General features: G+C 43.9%; 1 protein-coding gene across 1 annotated transcript in view; it reads left to right on the top strand.

Annotated features, from left to right (window-relative positions):
- The first annotated feature begins 13,179 nt into the window (after positions 1-13,179).
- The window catches only part of TMED10 (transmembrane p24 trafficking protein 10), a 41,027-nt gene continuing 27,725 nt past the window's right edge, over positions 13,180-26,481 (top strand). Inside the window, exon 1 of the mRNA XM_082733564.1 lies at positions 13,180-13,673. Within this exon, the coding sequence (XP_082589690.1) occupies positions 13,449-13,673 (225 nt within the window). The 5' untranslated portion in view covers positions 13,180-13,448. The remainder of the gene's footprint in view (positions 13,674-26,481) is intronic.

Genomic DNA, 26,481 nt, shown 5'->3' with positions numbered 1-26,481 from the left:
GAGGCTTTTTTATTCCCTGAGAGTAGAGAGAGAAAATGATTAAGGTAATTTCTCATTCCAGAATGATGCAATGACCAAGACAGCCTTGGAATCCAATGAAATTATAACCTGCTCTGGCACTTGCTAGTACTTTAACTTGGAGTGAGTAATTTTCCTTTTCCAGGTCTCAGTTTCTTTATCTGTACAATGGGGACAATAACATTGCCCCCCCACCCCCGCCCCCAGATCCAAGATTTTGATCCTGTTGGTGGCTGTGGGTCCTTGGAATTTTGTTAACAGTGGGTAGATATGAGGATCAGATGTATGAAAAGCCCTAGAACTGTGCCTGGAACCAAGTCAGTGTTCAATAAATGTTTCTTTCCCTTCTCCTTCAATGCTCTCTTCCCTAATATCTTCCATTCTTTTCCATCCCAGACCTCTGATTGCATTATATACAAGAATTATGCACATAAAACACATGCTTTTGATGTGTAAACATATTCTTTGTACATATTCACTCATTTGTTCAACAAACAGTTATTGGGAATCCATTTGTTCTGGGCACTGTGATAACCAGCTGGATAAGTTCCTTGTTCTCATAGATCTTATCCTCTAGCTGGGGAGTGTCCCCTCTGATGAGGAGCTGCGGGTGTGGGGAAGGAAAGCCACATGGACCAATCAGGGAAGGCTTCTCTGGAAAGGAAGCCTTTGAGGCCCAGAGGAGAGCCAGCCTGGGGTAAAGTACCTTAGGCAGAGGGCACAGCAAGTGCAAAGCCCCTGGGAAGGGGCAGCTTGGTGCTTTTGAGAAACAGGAAGTGTCCAGTGCCAGGAGGGATGAGAGTGAGAAGGGGGGATGGCAGGGCCCTGTTGGTCATGGTAAGGTGCTAGGATTGAAATGGGACACGCTGGAAATACTGAAGCAGGGAAGGAATGGGATCCGATTTAGGTTTAAAAAGCACCACTGTGGCTGCTGTGTTTCAGGGTGGATGGCAAAGGGCCAGGACGGAAGCCAGTGCACATGACTACATACACATGATACCAGGCAGGCATGTGGACTCCCAGAGTCAGAAAGGAGTGCAACGCGGCTCTGGTTCAGAGGTGTGGGTATTCCTGGGGCAGCCACCAGCCTGGGGACCACTGGTCCTCACCCCACCTACCCAGGATATTTTATATGCGTCCAGAGCCGGGAATCACTGTGTCCAGGTGAACTCTCTGGGGCCAGAGATCACTTTCCAGTTCCGACATCCCATTACTTCTACAATGCTCTTTATCGGTGGAGCTTCCCCCCATGCCCACTTATGGGACCAGTCAGCAACTCTCTTTCTCCTACTAAAGTTACCACCCCCACTGCCACACTCACCACCATCCAAGGCAAATCTCAGGAAAGGAAACTGGCTGCGGATGCTGGAATCCTGGATAGGAATGGGGTGATCAGGGGGCTCCTGGGTGGCTCACTGGGTTAAGCGTCTGACTCTTGATTTTGAACCCGGGCAAGATCTCAGGGTCCTGACATCAAGCCCCTGTGAGGGGCTTTGTGCTCAGCGGGGGAGTCTACTTTGGATTCTCTCTCCCTCTGCCCATGCCCCCGCTATCATGTGTGTGTGCTCTCTCTCTCTCTCTCTCTCTCAAATTAATTAATTAAAAAAAAAGAAAAGGAAAGAGTTTGTCAGTCTTCTGGGTATGCCCTGCAATCCCCCGCAGTTTTCCGTTCTGACAGATCCTTATACCCAGGGTTGCTGTGTGTACTACTCAGAGCCCAGTCCCTGACCAAGTCCCCTGGAAGGAAGGTGAACCGATGAGTGTCCTCCCTGACCCAGTCCGCATGTATTACTGGAGAATTTGAGGACTAGAAGGGAGTTTCACATAAGTAAATTCTAACTGAACCCTGGGTTGTTAGGGAGTGGAGGAGGGGACCAGACACTAAATATGGCCAGTCTTGTATTTCTGGAGCATTCTTAGAAGCTTGAGGTGGGAAGGGAACTTGATCACCTGCATTCTGGCAGGCTCTGTACTCTATAATTTACGGTCCTTACAATAGCTCCATGAAACAGTTGTTATTATTCTTTTAGAGATTAGGTAGCTGAGATTCAAAGAGCGAAAGTAACTTGGCCAAGGTCACACAGGGCCGGAGGAAAATCGAGTCAGCCCTGCACCCGTGCTGAGGCTCTGCCCACCACTGCCCTGTGCTCCCATTTGGTCTCCTTCCCTAGAATCTTCCTTCAATGGAGGGATAATCAGCATCACCCCTTTTCCCATGTCACCCCATTTGAGTTTAGGAGCCAGCTTTCCAATTCCTGCTTTCCAATTCCTCACCTGGCACTGTGTGCCCCCTACCAGGACCCTGCCCCTCTGTCCCCTCTGTCCTCTTCCTCCCTGCGTGTTTCCTACAAACCTGGACCAGAGCATCAAACAACCCTACAGTATTAAGAAGGAACAAAGCATGGAAGTTAAAAGGTTGTCCATTTTGCTGACATGTTTTGATGGAGGAACAGAGAGAGGGAACTGTTTTTACTCTTGTGTCTTGACATATCACTGGTTGCTTTGCCTGGGTTGCTGTGATTTTGCATGCATACTCAACCCTGAGAAATTTCCCAGCTACTTAAGGCCTACAGTCACCTCTCACTTTAGGCTATGCCCCCCAGAGTTAGCACTTACATAGGAAATCAACTTACCCTATAAGGTTCTCTTGTTGTTGCATAGGACACGTTATAACTAGCTCCCCCACACCCCCACACAGCCCTCATTAAACCAAGAGGTTAATTCATTTTGTTTTTTAAGATTTTATTTATTTGAGAGAGAGAGAGAGAGAGCACACACATGCGTGAGCATGAGCAGAGCCGTGAGAGGCAGAAAGAGAAGCAGACTCTCTGCTGAGTAGGGAGCCAGACTCCTAGCTGCATCCCAGGACCCTGCGACCATGACCTGAGCCCACGGCTGATGCCTAACCTGACAGACTGAGCCACCCGAGCGCCCTTTAAGGGGTTAGTTTTATATATCATTTGTGTTTCTCAACACCCTCAGTTGCTGATGGTTCTTGTCTGCCAAGTGATTGGCTGACCCTGTCCTAGGCCTGGACCATTCGATTTACACCTGAAAGGTAGCGCCACACCCTACTCCTAGACCTCACTGGACAGGGACTAGAGAAAAAAGCACGGGCGTTTGCTTTCAAGTCACAGTTCAGTCTCTGGAGGAAGCCACTCCTGTAAGCAGCTTCCTCTCCCACCTGAAGGAAGCCTGGGGCTCCTGGAAGACCCCTCCCCCTTCTCCTCCCCCAGGAACTCTGGAGCTAAAGTCTTTATCTCAGGCACTCTCACGGGTTCTTTATGGGTCTTATCTTACTTCATTCTCCCAGCATACCTAGGTGGTGTTATTCCTGTTTCAGAGCTAAGGGCACTCAGGACCAGAAAGGGTAAGTAACTTGTTCCAAGGTATAGACCGGGAAGAGCAGAAATGAGTTTAGAACCCAGGTGTGCTGGGTCGCGAAGCGTCTGAGCATCTGAGACTCATTTCTGTGCTTCAGCTCAACCAGGATTCAAGGTTCCTCAAGGTGGAGACCAGGTTTGGGTTCCCCACAGGCCTTAGCATAGGGCAGAGGCAGAGTGAGTGTTTGCTCAGTAAATTGTCAGAGGAAGTTCACCCTGATTACCTAGCGTGTGAGAACCAGTACTGGGGAAAGAGGAAGTGTTTGTGTAGTGATAAGGCCTGTGTGCTTGATAGTGGCTGCAGGCCGTGGGCCCGGGACAAGAAGTGGGGGGATGGGCCCCCGAGTGGGTCCCCTAACAGGGGCTGATGGGAGAGTTAGGGGCAGCCAAGAGACCTAGAATTTGGGGAAGGTTGGGAGGGACACTGTGAGGATTGACTGGTTGTTGGTTTCCCTGACATCCAGGCCTACTGGATTCCCCCACTTGAAGGAGTGACAGAAGCAAGAAAGGAAGAGGGAGGCAGGCTCTCTGTGGATACAAAGGCCACCTGGAGGTTGTGGGAGAAACCAGTCAGAGCGGCTGTGTGAGAGGCAGCAGTTGGCATTTGGGTTTGGGAGACCCCAGGGGTCGATGTGGGATTTGAAGGGACTTCCGGGAAGATGGAGGGGAAACAGGACTTGGTTCAGTACCTCAAGAGAAGAGGACATTTTCTTGCAGGACCCCATACAAAGAAGGCAAAGCACGTTAGCAATGGCTCGGAGGGATCAGAGAAGATGGGATTTGGTGTGAGGAAGCTGTGGGAGAGGTTTAGGAAGCTGGTTCAGAGAGATCTCGGGGCTTTACAAGGGTAATGCCTGACTGGAGGGCAGGGTGGGGTGGGAGGAGAGCAGGGAAGCAGTGGGAGAGGGGACCCAAGCTGATACTTCACATCTGCACCTCACCATTCACTGACTGTGGGACTTTGGGGAGATTTCTTAACCCTTCTGACCCTCAGTTTCCTTAGCCATAAAATGAGAGATAGTAGTAATACCAGCTACCGTTGGAATACCACGGCTACGCAGGTAAAATGAGATAAAGCACGAACTGAGTTCAGCACAATGCCTGGAAAAGAGAAAGGCTCCGTAAATATTAGCAGTAACTGATGATGGTGCGACGATCAGAGTTTGTTCCTGGGAAGGCGGGATCTAGGAATATAGTGGAAAAAAGGAGCCACTGGCAACCTCTTCTGTTTCATGACAACTTAGGTTCACTGAGGGCATCGTATGTGCCAGACCCCGTTCTGTGTTGCAGACGTTTTGTTTCAGTTAATCCTCCCCATAACCTTCTGAGTAGGCACCATACTGAACCTCATTTGCACGAGGAAGCAAAAGCACAGAGGGTTTAGGTAAACAGTCTGAAGTCACACAGGTAGTGATGCCAGGCCCGCACACCAACGTCCTGCCTCTCATCAGCTTAAATAAATGTAAGACATCAGACAGCCAGCCAAGAATAAGCCATAGAGTTCACAGCGTAGCATAGGGCTTTTCAGACCTCTGGGATGTCAGAATCTTCTAGGAGATGATCTAAAATGCACATTCCAGGGCCCCCTGGCCAGAAAGGCTGCTTCTGGCTTCAGGGACAATAATAGGGGCTGGAGCAGGAAGGTCAGAAATTTATATTTTTTTAACCAGTCCCAGAGGGGCTGGTGGTCTGGAGGTAGGAGGAGAGCACATGGACGGTACAGAAATAACTAGATGGTCCAATGGAAATAATATCTGAGTGGCATGAAGTGACAAGTTCTCCCAGATAAGGTGGGATTTGACCAAGGCTTTTTAAAAAATTGAGATATAATGGACATATAGCATTATATTAATTTCAGATGTACAACATAATGATTCAATATTTGTATACATTGCAAAATGATGACCTGGGATTTAAGGATGGATAGTCTCCATTTGGAGGATGTATTGGCTTAAACTGTGTCCCCCAAAAGATATGTTGAACTCCTGATCCCAGGAACCTGTGAACGTGACCTTATCTGAAAAAAGGGTCTTTGCAGATGTAATTAGGTTAAGGATCTTGACAGGAGACTGTCCTGGATGATCTGGGTGGATCCTAAATCCAAAGGCAAGTGTCCTTGTAAGAGACAGACAGAGGAGAGATGCAGAGAGAAGTCTGTGTGAAGACAGAGGCAGAGATGGGAGTTACGTGGCCACAAGCAAAGGAATGCTTGGAGCCACCAGAAACCAGAAAAGGAGAGGAAGAATTCTCTAGAGTCTTCAGATGGAGTACCTCCCTGCTGACACCTTGATCTCGGACCTCTGGCCCCCAGACTGTGACACAATACATTTGTGTTGTTTTCACGATCCAGTTTATGGTGATTTGTTATGGCAGCTCTTGGAAACTAATACACACTTGTATCCTACCCACAGCATTCACCCCAGGGAGGTCTTTGTGATTAGACACTGAGCTATGGAAGCCACAGCCTGTGGACTTCTCAGTTGTGTTTGCTGGAACCCCAGCCAGGGCACAAGACCCTAAAGGAAATTGATGGAGCACACCCATTAGGGACTTGGTGGCATCACCTTTGCCAGCTTGTGACTTCTCCATTTCTCCTTGGATGAAGGCTCGTGAAAGTCAAAGAAAGTCTTAGTCTTCTGGCTTCTCATTTTACAAAGGGGGAAGTCACACTTAGAAAGCATAGTTTCCAGCCCAAGGTCCCCCAGTAAGTGGTGGCAGGGCAGGGCCAGGACCCCTGTCTAGAACATACATCTCCTATGGGATGTTCAGTCCATGGCTGTCCATGTGGGCTTGCCACAAAGCCCTGGTTATTATAATGCTGTAATGTTGTTACTTGAATTTCACTCCAAAAGACTCGATTATCTGCAACGAATTTGCTCGGTGGTCAGTCTTCTTGCCCTTGACCAACATGTGGGTGGTGGTGCCTGACCTCTGGCTTAGATATTCTGATGGTTCCCTTCCCCGTAGCTGGGTCTTCTGCTTTAGGGATGCAAGTTGAGCTATCTTTGGAAGCTGCTATCTGAAATGCAGAAGTTGGCCATCTGTAGGACTGAGAGCACTGGCTGTGGTCTGTGAAACACCAAATCTTGGAGAAGTATCTCTTTAGAAAAGTTATTAATACTTCCTTGTCCACGTGCCACAATGACTTTCTGCAAGGGAGAAGAAAAAGATTCCCTCGTGTGCCTGTGGAGAGCTTCCTCCTCATCTGAAGCCCTTGCTTCTCATTCCTTTCTCTCTGTAGCAGTTGAGCTGGTAGAACGTGGCCACCCAAGGAATAAGCCTTGTCCCCAAGCTGGTGTTCCAGGTACTCTACTTACCAGAGGGCTGATTTTGTGCTGTGTTCTAGGAGAAAGGACAGCAGGGCCTCAGCAGAAGAAATCAAGCCAAGAAATATTTATTGAGAGCACACTACTTAAAAGGCATTGATGGGGCGCCTGGGTGGCCCAGTGGGTTAATTGCTGCCTTCGGCTCAGGTCATGATCTCAGGGTCCTGGGATCGAGCCCTGCATCGGGCTCTCTGCTCAGCAGGGAGCCTGCTTCCTCCTCTCTCTCTCTGCCTGCCTCTTTGCCTATTTGTGATCTCTCTCTGTCAAATAAATAAATAAAATCTTAAAAAAAAAATAAAAGGCATTGAAAGGTTAGGTGTTAAAAATAGGAATGGGGTTAATAAGGGTTAAGGTGGAACATTAGGGTTGAAAACTAATACTCCACCTTAACCCAAGGAAGTTTTTTAAAAACCTGATGCCCAGGGGACACCCCATACCATTGACATCTGAGGGTGGGAGTCTGGCATCAACACTTTTCAAATACCCCAGATGATTCCAGTGGGCAGGACCATCAGGGAACCACTGAAATATGCTATTCCTAGGAATTATACCCAGATAACTCTTGTTTTCCGTGGTATGGATGGGTTCTAAGTGGGTCCTAGGCATTGGCAGTTCTTAAAGAGCTGCTCAGGTGACTTCGGGGTGCAAAGGCGATTCAAGTGAAGTAGTAATGAGAAGTCATATAGGCATTATCAAGATTCCTGCAGCCGGTGCTCTTGTCCCATCCATATGGCCTGTGTCTCTCACAATATGGAGGTTTGGTTGAAGAAGAATGAGTTTTGGTAGATTTCAGAGACAACTAGTGGTGGTGGACATCAGATGTTGCCTGCTTAGTAGCCTACCAAAGAAAATACATTAACCCGAAATGTTCTCAGAATTAAGAGAGAAGACTGGAAACAGTGTAGTCCTATGTTCCAGGTTACCCAGCTTTAAGGTCTTAGAGTACTTTTGAAGTAATCCCAAGGCCTCTGAGGATCTGCATATGGACAAGCTTCAGGCATGGCTGTGTCTAGACACAGAGTGTAGCTAATGTTTTGGGGTAGATGCATTTGGTTCTCTGTTAATCCTCCTTTGGAGTGTCTCAACTCTGGGGCTACTTGACAAAGCACTGAGTAATTTTCCCATTTCTTCTTTCTTTCCCAATACTTTTTTTCTTCTTTGTAGCATAAGTGGCCATAGACATAAGGTAAGTAAGGGCCCCTGCAGTTCCCATCTTACCTCCCTGACCCTACTTCCTTCTCTGCTAGAGTCCCACCTTCACAGCTCTTCTTTTTTGTCCCTTGGTTCTTCCACTACAACTAATTCAGTGGATTTCTCTTCATCTCATACCTTCCTTGAGATTTCCAGGACGTCACCTCTCTGCACGGGGCTCTAGGGCTGGTGTTCTCCATAAACAAACAGTGCTTATGGGGCAGAGGAGATGCCTCCCATCTTCAACTCCCGAAGTTGGTCTTTTCAACTTCTGTTTCCTGTCAAGGCATATGGGTAGTGTTGATGGTTCATGTGATGGCTCTTAAGCTTTCTGAAACTTGTTCTTTTGGGATACATTTTATATCCTTTACTTGCATCATCCCTAAAATTCTTCCTAATAATTTTTTTTGTTGTTAAATCCAGACTTTTGGGTGCTCTCAGCTCATATATATTACTATATAGTACTAGAATGTTGAACCTGGTAATCAGGATTTACAGGCTGTAACATATAGAGCAGGGTCCCGATAGTTTATCTTGACATGTTGTATGGACAACAGTGAGGAAAGACATTAATTTTCATGGAGAACTGGTGAGCAGTTCTTGTTTCCCACCTAGGAAGATAAAACTTTAGCACCATGGGAATCTGGAGAGGAAGATAAGTCTTTTTTTTTTTTTTTCTTCCCAAGTAAGTGAATCGAGGGGTGATGCTAATGGATGCTACCGGTTTCACACCAACTATTGACAACATCACAGATATTCTGGAAGACTTAAATTCACTTAAGCATAAAAGTTATATTATGAATATAAATGAGGATAGAAAAAAGGAATCTACTCAGTAGTGTTGGAACACAATACAAAGTACCGTGTTTTATCAAAAGTAATCACAACGATGTCTGAAAATTGGGGTGCAGTTAGGAACTTTCATTTCTATTCTCGACTCGAACACTGACTCACTGTATGGCTTGAAGCCAGTCACTTAAAAGTTTTAAACCTCAGCTTCTCCATATGAAAAATGGCAATTAAAATACTAGATAGAGGAACTAGTATTTATTGAGCAACTGCTCTATGTTGATGTGCTAAATGCTTTATTTTATGTTGTATTCTGATTCATTCCCCAAATATTTATGGAGCACTTAGTAGTTACAGGGTATTGTACCTGTCCTAGGGATATACCAGGCACAAAACAAAGACCTGGCTTTCTCAGAGCTAAAATGCTAGTAGGGCTGGGTGAGAATAAATAAGAAAAGTAATATCAAGGGTGCCTGGGTAGCTCAGTCATTGAGCGGCTGCCTTCAGCTCAGGTCATGGTCTCAGGGTCCTGGGATTGAGTCCTACATTAGGTTCCCTGCTCAGTGGGGGGCCTGTTTCTCCCTCTCACTTTGCTCTGTGTGTCAAATAAATAAATATTTTTTTAAAAAAGAAAAAGAAATATCAAGGTACTTTTAAATATCAACGAGTGCTATATAGATAATAAAACTAGATCGTGGGACAGAAAATAATGCAGGGAAAGTGTTACTCATGCAGGGTGGGCTCTTTAGGAAGAGACATTGGAGTTGGAACCTGAATGATGAAGAGCAGCCTGCAGAGTCTGGAGTCCATGGGACAATATCTGGGAGAGAGCGTTCCAATTAGACAGTAAGTGCAAAGGCCCTGGTGCCCTGTGACTATAGATAGGAGAGTGAATGGTTGGGTGGCGAGAGGGAGTGATCACTGGTTAAAACAAGATTAGAAAGGTAGGAAGGAGCCAGACCACAGTGGCCTTTTGGGCTGTGATAAGGTATATAGGCTGTATTCTGATTGATCTGATGTACATTTTAAAAAATCATTAAAAGTGTATTAAGGAGCATAGTGCAAGCAAGAACAGAGGCAGAGACAACAGCAGGGAGGCTGTTTTCTCACTTAGGTAAGAGAAGCAAACTTTCAGTAAAGGATCACATAGTAAACATTCTAGATTTTGTGAGCCACATAGTTTCTTGGGTGATACAAGAACAGGAGTTTGCATGCTGGATTTGGCCTGTCCAGCTGGGCAGCAGCTTGCCAAATCTTGGCTTAGAGAGAAGTAGAAACTGATTGGCATATATTTAGGACACAGGACGGGTAGGACATGCTGATGAATTGCCTCTATGTACGGAGACGGTAAGAGAAAGAGGAAACACGGACGGCCTCAGTGAAGAAGTAGAAGGTGGTGCCATTTACTGAGATGGGGAAGAAATAGATTTGGCGGGGGAGGGGGAAATTAAGAGTTAAGTATGAGTTGCCTATTAGTCATCCAGTTTGGAGATGTCAAGTAGGGAGCCCGATACAGACTCTGGAGTTTAGAGGAGAGGTAGGGCTGGAGATCCACATTTGAGAGTTATCGGCTTATGGATGCTTTTAAACTCATGAGGCTGGATGAGCTCACTCCCAAGTGCAGCACAAAGGTTCCAGGAACAGGTCCAGGGGGACTGCAGAAATTAGAGGACCCATAGTACTCCTTGAAATCACTCTCTGGGTCAAAGAGTGTGACACATGACAAATATTGCCAAATTGCTCTCCAAAAGGGTCTTTTGTATCTGCACAGAACCCATCTTGTTTTAGCTGTTTAAATACACACTGTGAGCAGGGCTGTACACACGAGTGGGCAGGGGCACAGAGTTAGGAATTCTTGACTGCTTCTGCATTGGAGTCGGGTGTGGGAGGGTGCTCAAGCCACACTAGAGGATGAGGCCAGTTAAAGGAGGCGGTTAAAGGAAAAGGCAGAAGGCAGAAGTGCTTCCAAGGGCTTCTGAGCACAGAATGACCCAGCAAGTTTATTACAAAGGCAGATTTTTTAAAAAGGAGCTGCTCCCTCTCATATCCGTGAAAGGCTGAGAAACCTGTAGGGAAGGGATAGTCTAGGTAAAGAGTGTGTCCTGGTGACATCTGTTCACCTCCAGGATCTTGGGAATCTTGAGAACCTGGGTCTGGCTAGGTACATTTCAGGCTGATGGGATGGCAGAGACTGTGAGGCTAAGAAGCAGCATTTTTTCTGGTTGTGAGACACTTTGCATTTGCTCTCTTTCCCCCCACAAAAGGTATAAAATAGCGCCTCCTTCAATGCAGAAGATACAAAGTTTAAAGTTTGGGCTCCCCAGAAGTATCTACTCAGCCTTCTAGGTGCACAGAATAAAGCAGAGAATGGTTTTGGGTTTTTTTCCTGTGTTCTTATACGAAAACAGTAACACATTTTTCAATTAAAAAAAAAAAAACATTTTGTTGGCAAAACTGAAATCATACCTACACTTTAGATCTGTTATGGATTAAATAAATTTGTATGAAAACAGCTAAGGAATAATGGAAGGAGTTTGCTGTTAGGCCTTTTGCTAGGAGCTAAGGAATTAATCTTGCAGTTACTGAGCCAATATTTATTGTAGACTAGGCCCTATTTTAGATTCAGAAGATAAAGCAGTGGACAAAATAGACAAAAAGTTCTGCTTCTCACAAAACAGACAACCTAGCTAAGGGCACAGATTAATAAACACGACAAATAAATAAATTGTATACTGTATAAAACAGTGATGAGTGTTATGGACAAAAATACAAAGGAGGGAACGGGAACAGGAAGTAGGTGGAGGCAGGATAAGTGAGAATCAGGCCAAGAAAGTACATGTGGGCTGCTACTTAGAATCAATTTCTCTAAGTCTCGGTTTCTTCATCTGTATAATAATAATAGTGCCTACCGAAAACAAGGTTCGGGCCCTCAGACTGACTTTGCCACTTTTAAACAATGGGATTTTGGTCTCTGAGGACCTCAGTTCAGTTTCCCTTCTGTAAAATGAATAGACTTGTCTAGCCTATGGTGTTTGAAAATGTCAAGTGAGATAATTAGGTGAAGATATTTAAAAACATATAAGCTATTATATAAATGTAAGATAGAAATTAAAACACACACACACAAACACACACAAACATGCACACGCAACCTCAGGATTTTATGGGATGCAAATCTTTGGCTGATGGTCAGCAGAGCCTAAGGACTGAGAGTTTAATGGAGTAGATAACTCCTTGGTACTGATCCCCTGGCCAGGCAGGGAAAAGGCCAATGCAAATTATCAGAATGTACTGCGTAGACTAGCAATCTTATCTTAGATGAGGGATAAAATAATCAAACTAAATGTTCTTAACTGGACACCTCATAAAATAATTATTATATGGTATTTGTCAAATTTTAAAATGCTTTATAGCTCCTTTATGTTTGTTCTTGTTTTGCTTGTGGGACTTCAGTTCCAGAAGAACCGGAAGGACTGAAAGGAGATATTAAATACTGAAAGCAGACAGTCCATCTTTTGGGTATTTCTGTAGATGCTCAATGAACACTAATCAAAGCAGATGATTCTAAACATGGGCTGTTGTACACAGTCTATATTGTAGTCCTTTTTCATCTTCCTATTTTCTTCAGCCCCGAATATTTGATAGCAATAGTGATTTGTTAAATCAATACATGTTAGTATTTATACATAATATAGTGTCCAGCACATAGTAGGTACTCAATATTATTAAAGAAACACGTGAGTGACTATCATGTAAATTTACTTACTACAGACTGGCCTATTTGATCCCTAAGGTGTTTATGCATTTAAAACACACAAACACTTGACAGGGCTTCTCCGGTAAACCGCACCAGCTCCATCTCTTAGGCTGAACTAAAACACTGTTTTATTCAATTTAAATACAAAATACTGGGGCGCCTGGCTAGCTCAGTGGGTGGAGCATGCAACATTTGATCTGAGAGTTGTGGATTCGAGCCCCACCTTGGACCTAGAGATTATTTAAAAGTAAAATCTTAAAAAAAAAAAAAATCCAACTTTAGTTTGAATGTTACCTAACATAGTAGGCACCTAAGGTTTACTAAATCAGATGCACGTTCAGAAAGCCGTTACTCCAATCCAAATACTCTGTTCAAGTGCATTCAGGATGGCACCCAGCTCACATCCAACACGTAACCCGTACACCTAATCTGAGATACTGGCCGCTGGCCTAATAGCCAAATTGGAGTCTTTCCGCTCAGCCTCTTAAACTTTTTTCTTCTTAAGTGCTCCACGTCCCAGCCGTCACGGAGGCTGCAAGGTGCTTGGACTGCACATCCGCCTCCGCCGGGAGCGTCTAGGCGGCCGGTGGGTGGGCCCTACGAAGGCCTTGTGGCTGCTTCCTATTGGGTAGTGGTTGCTATGGTAGCGCCGACTTTAAAACTCGCGGTTACTACTTCCGGAAGCTAAAGGAGAATTACTTCCAGGGCTGCCCATACTTGTTACGGCAGACTGAGCAGTCGCTAAGCTCAACAAAAAAGAAACTTGTGCAGTCGACAGCTGGAAAATCTTACTTAACCACATTGACTTGTGGATACTACGTGGTGTCGTATCCTTTCTTCCCTTTCAAAAGACTTATCCTGCGGTCCTCGTCTATTTGCCAGTCTCCAAAATGGCGCCCACGGCATTAGGTCAGAGGTGAATCACGTGGGCCCTCCCGGTTCCGGCGCGGTAGAGGCCCGAGGCGGTGAGCAGTCTCCGGCACCATGTCGGGTTTGTCCGGCCCACCAGCTCAGCGTGGCCCTTGCCCGTTAGCACTGCTGCTTTTACTCCTGCTTGGCCCCAGCTCGGTGTTCGCCATTTCCTTCCATCTGCCCGTTAACTCCCGCAAGTGCCTCCGCGAGGAGATCCACAAGGACCTGCTGGTGACGGGCGCGTACGAGATCACCGACCAGTCTGGGGGCGCTGGCGGCCTGCGTACCCACCTCAAGGTGCGGCAGTGGGCGGCGCGGGGAGGGAAGACCGTAGGCGTCGACGAGGGGAGGCTGGGGATGGGGACAGGAGCCGGCGGGCGGAGGCCTCGAGCGCGGCCTGGCCTCCCCGAAGCACGAAGGGTGCACTGTCGACACCGCCCCCTCACCCCGCTGGTTGGCGTTCGCGGGGCGGGGCCGGGCGCCAATGCCAGGGAACCCTTGGAAGGACCGCGAGGCCTTGGCGGATGTGGTGACAGCTGCGCTGCGGCGGCCTCAACTTTGGGTCGTGGTCCGGGTCCTGTACGAGTTTCGGTCTTAAGTATCTTGAACTGTGACTTGTTTCTCCAAAGAAGTCTCTGGGCGTTGAGTATTTGTGGGTATCTTCAGACAGACCAATACCTGCAGGAAAATCGTGGAGACACTGAAGCTTACTGTGAATTAAAAACCCTGATTTTATTGAGTGGTGGCTGTGTGTCAGGTCCTGTGCCCCTTTATACGCGATACCATTTAGTTCGTACTCTGCCCTATGAAGTGGGTACCCTTGGCCTCATATTACACGTGAGCAAACAGGCTCAGAGAGATGATGTCAGAGCTGGAATTCTTAGTTTGGGAGTTAAGTAAGGGGAAAGAAAAGTACTGCAATCTTACACTCTCCTTTTTATTTGTGATTCCTGTGCTTGTTTAGAGTCGATCGCAAAATGGTCTCAGTCTAATACTTATTTCTTGGTACCCCAGAGTCTGGATTTGGCCAATTTTTATGTAAATTTCAGCAGTACTCTTGGATGGTGATATCTACTATTATAATGCCAGTTTGGTCCTGTTTTGCTATTAGGATCATCAGCCCGATCTTTGAAACATTAATATGATTTTAGTCAAGATTTAATTGTGCTTTATTTACTCGCAATAAGCGTTTTGTTTTGTTTAACAAAAGGGGTCTTTAAATAGGAAGAAACATTTTCGTTTTTAGTAGAGCTTTGGATGTAATAAGACTGTTATTTTTGTTTAAGGTGTTGGAACCCAGTAGTGGTAATAAATGCAATTTATTTATACTTTATTTGGGAGATATAAACTGTTTTTAGGGGCGTTACTCAGTGACCCTTTGTTTTATTTTCTTCAGGTACCAAACTTCTGTCTGGCCAAGAAAGCTGTGATTGTATAATTTTAGAGGCTTAAATACAACATTTTGCTGCCAGCTCCTGGAAGGATACAGTGCATAGAATAAGAGAATTTGAGCAATGAGGCAGACATTACTCTCATCTCCAGTGTTGCCCCTCTGATTTGTATTTCTTTTTTTTTTTCTTTCAAGATTAATTGATTGATTGATTTGACAGAGAACACAAGTAGGCAGGGGGAAGCAGGCTCCCTGCTGACCAGAGAGCCTGATGCGGGGCTAGATCCCAGGACCCTGGGATCATGACCTGAGTCGAAGGCAGAGGCTTTAACCCACTGAGCCACCCACGTGCCCCTGGTTTGTATTTCTAATTTGAAACCCTTCAGTGGCTCACTGTTGCTCATCTGATAAAGTTTAAATTTCCCAGCATGCTCCGTAGTACTCCCTGTGATCTGTATCTGAAGCTTTGTCGCTCTCCATCTTCTGTTGTAGCTATTTTGCTTTATCTATCTTATTTAACTGTTAGTATCCTGGGGGAAGGAATTATTTTCATGTTCATATTTTCCAGAATATCAGGCATATGGCCTTGCTACTAGTGAGCACTTATACAGGATAATGTTGCTTTGTGGCCTCATGGGAATTACATCTGTCTCCAAGGTTGTTGGGGAGACCTCAGTAGCAGGAATCTGTACATCTACACACTAGCATTTTGCTATCACTCATTTGCCGTCCCTATGTCTGCTCTGTTCTCTTGCTTCTAGCCAGCTTAATTGAACTACTCCTGGGGTCCTAAACCCAAATGCCAAGTAGTCCATCTAAATTAATGAATTTGGCCAGGCATGTTTAAAACCAGCAACAATAAATGGGGGATAACTGGGAGCAGTAGTAATAGTTAATTTGGAGTAACCAGTACTAATCTCTTGATGTAGGCCTTACTGGCATGTTTAATTTTTCATACGAAGTCAGAAATCCAGATTTTGATGTGAAAGCTCCTGATTTTTTTAAAAAAGATTTTATTTATTTATTTGACAGAGAGATCACAAGCAGGCAGAGAGGCAGGCAGAGAGAGAGGGGGAAGCAGGCTCTCTGCTGAGCAGAGAGCCCGATGCGGGGCTCCATGCCAGGACCCTGAGATCATGACCTGAGCTGAAGGCCTGCTTAACCCACTGAGCCACCCAGGTGCCCTGAAAGCTCCTGATTTTTAAATATCACTAATTCAGATTAGCTTTGGCATTGGTTTGTTTGCAAATGTTTTTTTCTTTTCTTTCTTTCTTCTTTTTTTTTTTTTTAAAGTAGGGTGCATTGCCAATGTGGGGCTTCAACTCAAAACCTTGAGATCAAGGGTCGCATGCTCTACTGACTGAGCCATCCCGGCGACCCTGGTTTGTTTGCAGCTTTGTAGAAAAGAGTATGGTCAGCCCAGTATTGTAAGTGCAGTACCCAGATTTAGTAATTATCAGGATGTTGCCACACTTTTTTCATCGAAACTGCCTCTCCCTTCACATTTTATGCTGAATTGTTCTAAACTAAGTCCCAGATAGCATGGTATTTCAATCTTGCATACTTCAGCATGAATCTCTTTAAAAATATGAACATAATCACAGTGTTAATGTGGCTATAACCACACCTTGCAAAACTAACAGTAATGCTGATAGTACACTCACTTCATATTCAGGTTTCTCCACTTGTCTCAGAAATACATTTTTTTTTTTTTTAAGATTTTATTTATTTATTTGACAGAGAGAGATCACAAGCAGGCAGAGAGGCAGGCAGAGAGAGAGAGAGGAGGAAGCAGGCTCCCCACTGAGCAGAGAGCCCGACGCGGGACTCGATCCCAGGACCCTGAGATCATGACCTGAGCCGAAGGCAGCAGCTTAACCCACTGAGCCACCCAGGTGCCCCATGAATTTTTATTTATTTATTTGACAGACAGAGATCACAAGTAGGCAGAGAGGCAGGCAGAGAAAGAGGGGGAAGCAGACTCCCCGCTGAGCAGAGAGCCCGATTCGGGGCTCGATCCCAGGACTCCGGGATCATGACCTGAGCCGAAGGCAGCGGCTTAACCCACTGAGCCACCCAGGCGCCCCCAGAAATACATTTTTAAATTAATTTGTTGTATCTCTCAGATCTCTCCCAATTTAGAGCAATTCACTCGCCCTCCTTCCTTTTTTTTATTCTTGCAGTTGTATTGTTAGAGTCAGTTGTCTTTAAAGAATGTCCTGTGTTGTGGATATGTCTATTTACTTCCTTGAGGTATCATTTCAACACTTCCCCATATTTCCTGTAAACGGAATCAGCCATAAAGATGTAATTAGATTCAGGTTTATCTTTTGGGTGAGAGTATGTGGTATCGTGGCAGAGGACGGTACTTTTCATGCCTCTTAGTGCTAAGATTGATCAGTGGGTTCACGTGTGTAGTAGTAGCCTACTGCTGCTGTAACAAATTATGACAAACTCAGTAACATAAAACAAGAAGTATATATATTATAGTTCTGGAAGTCAGAAGTCCAAAATCAAGGTGTCAGCAAGGCAGTGTTGTTTCTGAAGACTCTAGGGGAGAATCTGTTTCCTTGCCTTTTCCAGTGTCTAGAGACCACGTGCATTCTTTAGTTGGTGACCCCTTCCTGCATCCTGAAAGCCTGTAATTAGTATCTCTAAATCTTTTTCTCTTTCTCTCCCCTCCCTCTCTCTTCTGCCTCTCTCTTTCCGGTATAAGCACCCTGTGATAATCTCCTTAACTCAGCCTCTAATCACTCTTGCAAAACCTCTTGCCATGTAATACAACATTCACAGGTTCTAAGGATTAGGATGTGGACATCTTTGGGGAGGTGGATATTATTCTACTACCTACCAAGGTGGTAACAGCTCAGAGCCTCCCTTGTAAAGCTTCTCAATCTTTTACTTATCGGTCCATTGATAACTGCTGTGAGAATTTGTTTCATTAAGGTTGTGTAATGATTTTTCTAATTTTGTTATTCCTTCCATATTTATTAGTTGGAATTATTTTTTTTTCTTTCTAAGGATTTTATTTATTTATTTGAGAGAGAGCGCACACTTGATGGGTGGAGACAGGAAGAAGCAGACTCCCCACTGAGCAGGGATTGAGGCTCAATCCCAGGACCTGGAGATTATGACCTGAGCTGAACGAAGGCAAATACTTAATCAACTGAGCCACCCAGACACCTGTTAGCTGGAATTATTCTTAAAGAATTCATCAGTTTTTTTAAAAGGATTTATTTATTGAGAGTGAGAGCGAGCACGTGTACAGGACAAGCAGAGAGAGGGAGAGAGAACCCCAAGCAGACACCTGGCTAAGCATGGAGCCTGACACAGGTCTTGATCCCAGGACCCAAGATCATGACCTGAGCCAAAATGAAGAGTCCGATGCTCAATCTACTGAGCTACCCAGACTCCCCAAGAATTCATCAATCCTTTTTTTAAGATTTTATTTATTTATTTGAGGGAGAGAGAGACACACACAGTGAGAGAAGGAACACAAGCAGGGGGAGTGGGAGAGGGAGAAGCAGGCCTCCTGCTGAGCAGGGAGCCCGATGCAGGTTTTGATCCCAGGAACTCAGGACCATGACCCAAACCAAAAGCAGATGCCTAGGAACTCAGCCACTCAGGCACCACAGGAATTCATCAGTTTTTAAGACCATTTGGTTACCCTAAAATTAATAGGATAAACACAGAATTCATTCCTTATTGACAGTTTTTGTTGCCCTTGTCATTTCCAATGTAGTTGGAAGAAGGTGTTTTTTGTTTGTTTTAAGATTTACTTAATTTATGTTGGAGAGCAAACAGGGACAAGGCCAGAGGGAGAGCAGCAGACTCTCCAGTGAGCACAAAACGCAGCACATGGCATGATCTCCAGATCCTGAGATCATGACATCAAGAGTTGGACAGTCAACTGTCTGAGCCCCAGGTCTTTATTTTATTTTATTTTAAGTATTATACTGAAACCGTTTTTTGTTATCATTTCTGTTTTTAGAGTTACTGTTTTTATCAGTTGCATTGTTTCTTTATACTCAGGTGTCCCTTTGACTCTCGTATCCTTTTGACAACAGCCCCATTAGATTTTGATAGCTTCCCTGTTTTGTGGAACAGGGTATCATAGGCCCATCTTTTGTTTTTCCAGCCTCTGACCTGGATGCAATTACTGCTTCAAGGAGTTCAGGTCCATTTTGTGGGGAATAGTATTTTAAAGAACACAAGCCGGGTGTCATTTAACAAAATTTAATATTGTGTGCAGGCCACAGAACACTTTTGTGGGCTTGATCCAGTTCCTCATCATAGTTTGCAACCTTTTTTCATAGCATCGCTTCACCTTCTCTTAACTTTTGACCACTCATGTTCCAAACTCTGCTCAAGGATTCTCTTTGTGCATCATTTCTGCTTCTGAAGTACACCTCTGGAGTGAGAGAATCTGATTGGTTTAACTCTTTTTATATGCCAGGCCACATTCTAGGTTTCTTACAGCCTGTTGATGTCTTCTCTTGGGTCATTGTGACTGTTGGTTCAGGCAGCATTTGAGTTAAGGTTAAGGGTGGGCGGGGGGCGGGGGGTGCGCCTGGGTGGCTCGGTGTGTTGGGCCTCTGCCTTCAGCTCAGGTCGTGATCTCAGTCAGGGTCCTGGGATCGAACCCCCCATCGGGCTCTGCACAGCGGGGAGCCTGCTTCCTCCTCTCTCTCTCTGCCTGCCTCTCTGCCTACTTGTGATCTCTCTCTCTCTGTGTTGAATGAATAAATAAAAATCTTTAAAAAAAAAAAAAAAAGAGGGGTGAGGCTTTCTGAAGTGCAAAACCTGGGCAGCTGGGCTTGATGTTTCGTTGTTGCTCTGAATGAGGCAGGCTCTCTCATAAGGATTTTTGTGAATGTAGTTGATCAGAGACTGTCTCATCACTGAATGCCTATTACAGTGCCTGGCACATAGTACATAGTAGGACTTCACATAAAAGGTTAATGAACAAATGAATTAGCAGTGTCCTGCCCTTATCTCTTAATTTTTTTTCTCCTCTTTCTTCCTCTTCACTTCTTTTCTCCCACTCCTAACTCTCACCATACTGAACCCTGTGCAGTTCCTTGAATACAGTGTTCTCTTAATATGTACTGGCATTTGCCTGTTCACCCGCCAATGTATTTCCATTATAACCTGTTTGACATGGCACTTTGGATGTAGTATGGCACTTACTTTGTGAAGTCTTTAATATCTCATTCATCTTTGTGTCTTAAATTTAATGTACTATGTATTCATTGTTGTACAACTGATTTAAATATATTAGTCGTATTAAATAGAAGTAGAGTGGAAAGAACCTGGATCTGGAGTCAGACAGATTTGAGTTCAAATCTCAGCAGCTTCACCACTTAAAGAGTGTACGGTCTTGGGGCGCCTGAGTGGCTCAGTGTGGCTCAGTGAGTTAAAGCCTCTGCCTTCAGCTCAGGTCATGATCTCAGGGTCCTGGGATCGAGCCATGCATTGGATTCTCTGCTTGGTGGGGAGCCTGCTTCCCCCGCTCCGCCAGCCTCTCTGCCTACTTGTGATATGTCTCTCTGTCAAATAAATAAATAAATAAAATCTTAAAAAAAGAAAAGAAAAGGGTGTATGGTCTTGAGGGAATTAACTCTTCTCCTTGGGTCTCTGATCTGTAAAATGAGGATGATAGATCTCATAGAATTGTTGGAAGGATGATTGAGGTGGTTCTTTATTATTCAGGGGATGGGTCATATATACTGGTACTCTTGTTTCTTCTCTACTGAATGAAAATTGAATTGCTAATCTGACTCCCCTGTTTTATGTCATTGCAGTAACTTGATAAAGTATATTATAATGAGAAGACTAATGTGGATTTTGTTTGTGATTCTCCTATTCATACAATAAATATTTTAATGTTTAGTATATGTCAGACCTAAGTGGGGAAATGGGGATGAACAGCAGACAAGGTCCTTGAGTTCTACTGACGAACGACAGCAAGTTCAAAAAATACACATAATTGCAGGTAGCAGTAAGGAGAGTAAAGAAGAATCAAATAGTAGCAGGTGGGGAGTGACTGAAGGGTAAAGAGTATTTGAGTGGTCAGGGAAGGCCTTTCTGAACAGGGCTATCGGAACAGAGAAATGGATTGAAATGATGGGTGGGACTCTACTGCTAAGATTTCTGGCCTATAAAATGTGTTTTGTGTTGACATTTGCACTGAATTTATCCCATATCACCCTTCCCTGTTCTTTTCACAAAGTGAGGCTAACTGAGGCTAAGTAGTATCAGATTTAAAGACTGCCTCACGAAATTGAAGCAGGAAGTACTGACTCATCATTGACTCATCATTTATAGTGAATGTATAAATTTTCTTCATTGTTTCAGGTCCATAAAAAGTCTGTTGTAGGGACTCAGAATCTCAACTCTGTTGATTTTTTTAATTGAAAACCATATTTTTATTAAGACTAGATGATACTATAATAGTTTAATAAGCTCCAGTACCATTTATTAGTTAGAATGCTTGTTAATAGAGGAAATTGGAGGGTGAATGAGTTTTAGGGGATGAATTGGGTTGTTGCCTAAGGGCGATTTATACTTTAGAAATAGATTACAGAGAGAGAAAAGCAGTTGTCTGCAGTTGTCCTAATCATCATCCAAAAGGAAAGAAAAGCTTAATGGTAATAACTGAAATGATTTATGCTTTTTCGGCTTCTTCCAAATAGTCTGATCAGTCTGACTTTTTTTCACTGTTGTTTTCCAAGAGTGCTACTGCTAATAAACAATTCATTTTGGTAAATGCAGTCATTTTTCACTGGATGTGTGCCACTCTCTCTCAACTAGCTGCTAGAAAGCCAAACACATCACTTGAAGAGCTCAGCCTTGAGTCATAGGCATGTCTCAGTTTAAGCCTAAAAATTATCAAGGTGCATCTTCGCAGCTGGGAAACCATTGGCTTTTAACTTTTTTTTTTGCCCACTGAAAGCTGTGGAAGCATTGTGTGTGTGCACATATGTGTATACAAATATGCATATATATGCTGTAGTTTTGAGATTCTTTTATTTACAATAGTTACTTCATTTTATTACTGACATCTGTAGTAAGGGCTAATCTTTTTCTGTTGGGAAGAATCTTTCAAATTGACGTTTGATGTGACTATTGTCCTAGGTTAGAAACAGTTCAATAAATAGGTGGTTTAATACAGAAGGGTAATTGATACATTAGCATTTAATAGTATTAAAAGCTAGTTTATTTTTGTATCATATACAAGATTTCTGACTTTGTGTTTCCTTCTCTGTAAAAGTTAAACAGTATGCTACTTCATTTAAATCTCTCTTATTAGGTGAATGGTTGTCTGCAGCCTTCTGTTTTGAACTGATGCAGAGAAAAGGGCTGCTTAGAAGTTGAAATTGCTATGCCATGTCTTTATGATGGCTTCTGAAGACTGAGCCTAGTTTCTAGGAAAATGGAACAGATTTATGAAGGTAATCTAGCAGAGTACAATTACTTCTCTACTGTCTCGCGTGAATTGCTGACTGGCAGTTGATCTGAGCCATTGCCCCCATATGCATGCTCAGCCCGGCAGTCTGGACAGTAGAGCCCTCTGTGAAGTCAGCTAGCTGGCCACAGACCAGAATCTGGACTCCCAAACAAGCCTCTTACTTGAGGGAGGTTGATGTCATCTGCTTTATCCTGTGCCCCCAACCTCATTGTTCAACGTAACGTGTGGGAAATCAAGGGACTAGTTGTTAAGAAAGAACAAGGCTTTGTTTGTGCCTAAAAGGGTCACGCTGGAGGTTTTTACCGTAAATAACTTTGGAACAGTATGAAAAAAAACATTTGATCTGGCTTCACCCCCGCAGTAGTATTGTTAGGGCAGCAACTGGTCTTTCGTTCTCATTCCCCTCCCTTCCTCCCTCTCTTTCTTCCTTTCTTCCTCTCAACTCCCCCTCCTCCCCTCACCCAGTCAAGCATGACGTTTTGCCTGTGTTGAGTTAATGTAGCAAATTTTGATGGAAGCAGGAGGAGAGCTTCTATCCATTATCATACCCAGTGCTGGAAATTTTCCATTTCTAATTTTTAACACTACTTCTTCTTCCTTTTTTAAAGGATCCTTTTTGGGATGTCTGGGTGGCTCAGTTGGTTAAGTATCTGCTTTCCGCTCAGGTCATGGTCCCAGGGTTTTGGGGTCAAGTCCCGCATTGGGCTCCTTGCTCAGCTGGAAGCCTGCTTCTCCCTCTGCCTGCCGCTCCCCCCGCTTGGGCTCTCTCTCTCTCTGACAAATAAATGCATTTAAAAATCTTCAAAAAAAAAAAAAAAGACAGATTTTATTTATTCATTTATTTTAGAGGGGGGGCAGATGGAGAGGGAGAATCTCAGGCAGACTCCCCATTGAGTGTGGATCCTGACGTAGCTCAGTCTCAGGACCCTGAGATCAAAACCAGAGCCAAAACCAAGAGTCAGATGCTGAATCTACTGAGCCACCCAGGTGCCCCAAGTTTCATCACTTTGACAAGCCTCCTCCAGCAGTACTTCTGTGCTGTGCTATGTTGTGTTAGAAATTGGAAAGAATTTAGTGTTGCTAAATGCTGCTTGTAGCCTAAGTTTGACTTTGTTCTGCGAAGAATATACATGTGATCCTTTGCTTTAAGGAATGCAACTGGTAGACTTGGTTGGTACTTGCTGTTGTTTGAAAGATTAGGGTAAATTAATTTTATGCCAATTATATATAGCTTCTAGGTCATCAGTTACTTGTGTTCTTCAAGTTAGAAAACAGTGGTGACATGTGGTAGCTTACCTTTCTTGTGATGATGTGAGATGATGAAATGTCTGTGTGATGAGAAGGAGTGAGGTGAATGATGTAGACATTGTGAAGTAGTATTAGGCCACTGCTGATCTTCTGAACACATCTGCTTCCATACCACAGTGGACTGCAGGTGACTGGAACCACAGAAAGTGAAACCAAGGATATGGGGAGACTGCTGTACCATTTTTCTAGTCTAAAACTACAGCATCTTCAATGATTTGGTCTTCTTTCTCATTTTTTATGTCTTAGGGTAATAGACCCCATGGCTCAAGATTCACCCGTGAACTTTTTTACCAGTAGAAGGATATAGGCCTACCACCCCTAATCATGCACATGTAACACTCTCCCCTCCCCCCTCCCCTCCAGTGTTGGGTCCTTCATGTAGTTTATTATTTATCAGGTTAAAAAGCATATGCAGGAAATGCTGGGGTCCTCCTGTGTTTCTTACTACCCCTTGTTAGCAGCTAGAAGTTGTCATGGAACACCTGCTTGGTTGGACATTTTGTATCCCTTCAGTTTCTAAATCTTGCTCCTGCTTCCTTGAGAATTTACCTTTCTGGCTTCTGTTTCTGTGCGGTAACCATTTGGCTCTAACCATCCCTGGTTTTAGTCATTATAGTGTATTTAATGTAGTTTGGTTGGAAGTATGGTTAGTGACCTAAATGTTTATGGAGTTCTGAGTTGTTACTAACAAGCAGTTATCAAAATAGTGCCAATGGCTGTGATGATAATAGTAACACTTACTGAGTGCTTGCCATGTGCCAGACACCATTCCAGGTGCTTTTAACCTGTATTAAATTCAGTCCTCACAGTAACCTCAAAAAGTGTATGCGATTGTCCTGATAAGGAATATGCCCAAAACTTTACAACTAGTAAGTGACACAGTTGTGATTTGAACACAAACCTGAGATCTGACTCTAGAACATTCAATCTCTTATGCTGTGCTGTCTCTCAAAGGGAGAAGAGGATAGGTGTTTCTGTTTCATTTTTATCAGGGTACAGGCTGCTACAAGGGACCTGAGTTAGTCATTCCAGAGCTTCAGAGGTCGATAGTTACCCTGAAAATAATATGTACACTTTGTATACTCAGATGTTCTACCACAGACTGATTGTAAACCTGAGGAAGACAGAGTGCAAGGAGGAGCCTATTTGAAGGAAATTACATCTTCAGATTTTCACCAGTTACACCAAAACTGTGAGCTGATTGACCTCTGCTGCTGTGGTAGCCCCCTTGGAAATGAAGTGGTTTTGTTTGTTGTTTATTTTCTAGCATTTTCTTGGACTGGTGGGGTATGGAGCTGATTGAGTGAGTGAAAGTAATGTGTGACCTGTGCCAGTACAAAGACAGACTTGCCACTTTCCCCATGCATTATATGTTATTTTACAGGAATAAGTATAGGTTTTGTCTGAAGTAACTTTGTATATATCTCAAAAAAGTTTGTGAAAATATTTGATGCGGGGTGCCTGGGTGGCTCAGTCTTTTAAGCATCCAACTCAATTTTTGTTCAGGTCATGGTCTCAGGGTCATAGGATTATCGGGCTCTGCTCACTGTGGAGTCTGCTTGAGATTCTCTCTCTCCCTCTCCCTTTGTCCCTCCTGCTGCTTGCATGTGCTATAAATAAATAAATAATATATTTTTAAAAAACCACTGTAATTTTAAAAAAAAGTTGCTTGATGCTTTCTTGGCTCTGAGTAGGCTGTAAATTTCTTCTCTTTCTTTTTTTTTTTTTGTAATTTTATTTTATTTTATTTTTCTAGTGTTCCAGGATTCATTGTTTATGCACCACACCCAGTGCTCCATGCAATACATGCCCTCCTTAATACCCACCACTGGCTCACCCAACCCCTGACCTCCCCCAAAACCCCCAGTTTGTTTCTCAACAGTCCACAGTCTCTCATGGTTTGTCTCCCCCTCCATTTTCCCCCACTCACTTCTCTCCAACTCCTGATGTCCTCCGTGTTATTCCTTGTACTCCACAAGTAAGTGAAACCATATGATAATTGACTCTCTCTGCTTGACTTATTTCACTCAGCATAATCTCCTCCTGTCCCATCCATGTTTATAGAAAGTTGGGTATTCATCCTTTCTGATGGCTGTATAATATTCCATTGTATATATATATCATATCTTCTTTATCCATTCGTCTGTTGAAAGGCATCTTGGCTCTTTCCAGTTTGGCAACTGTGGCCGTTGTAGCTGTGAACATTGGGGTACAGATGGCCCTTCTTTTCACTACATCTGTATCTTTGGGGTAAATACCCAGTGGTGCAATTGTAGGGTCATGCAATTGCAGGCTCCTAGGGTAGCTCTATTTTTAATTTCTTAAGAAATCTCCACACCGTTTTCTAAAGTGGCTGCACTTTTGCAGTAGATTTCTTGAGACTCTGGAGAGATGTGTGTATATATGCATTTGATTTCATCTTTCTGAATAGCATTTTTTTTTTAAGATTTTGTTTATTCATTTGACAGAGAGAGATCACAAGTAAGCAGAGAGGCAGGAAGAGAGAGAGGAAGGGAAACAGGCTCCCTGCTGAGCAGAGAGCCGGATGTGGGAGTCGATCCCAGGACCCTGAGATCATAACCTGAGCCGAAGGCAGCGGCTTAACCCACTGAGCCACCCAGGCGCCCCTGAATAGTATTTTTTAAACAAATTTTTAATTTCAGGAGTTTTAGATTTGCAGAAAAACTGAAGATGGTCTAGCTGCCATATTCCCCACAGCCAGTTTTCCCTGCTGTTAATATCTTATCTTTAGTTGGGCATATTTGTCACAGTGAATGAGCTAGTATTGGTACATTACTATTGACTAAAGTCCATATTTATTTAGATTTTCTTAGTTTTACTTAATGTCCTTTTTTCTGTTCCGGGATCCCCTCCAGGATATAATATATTTAGTCATGTCTCTTCGGACTCCTCTAGATTATGGCAGTTTCTCAGAT

This window comes from Mustela nivalis, assembly GCF_964662115.1.
Source record: "Mustela nivalis genome assembly, chromosome: 6".
In the NCBI taxonomy this organism is placed as follows: Eukaryota; Metazoa; Chordata; class Mammalia; order Carnivora; family Mustelidae; genus Mustela; species Mustela nivalis.
Note: the sequence above shows the minus strand (reverse complement) of the source record. Positions and strands in the feature narration are given on the sequence as shown.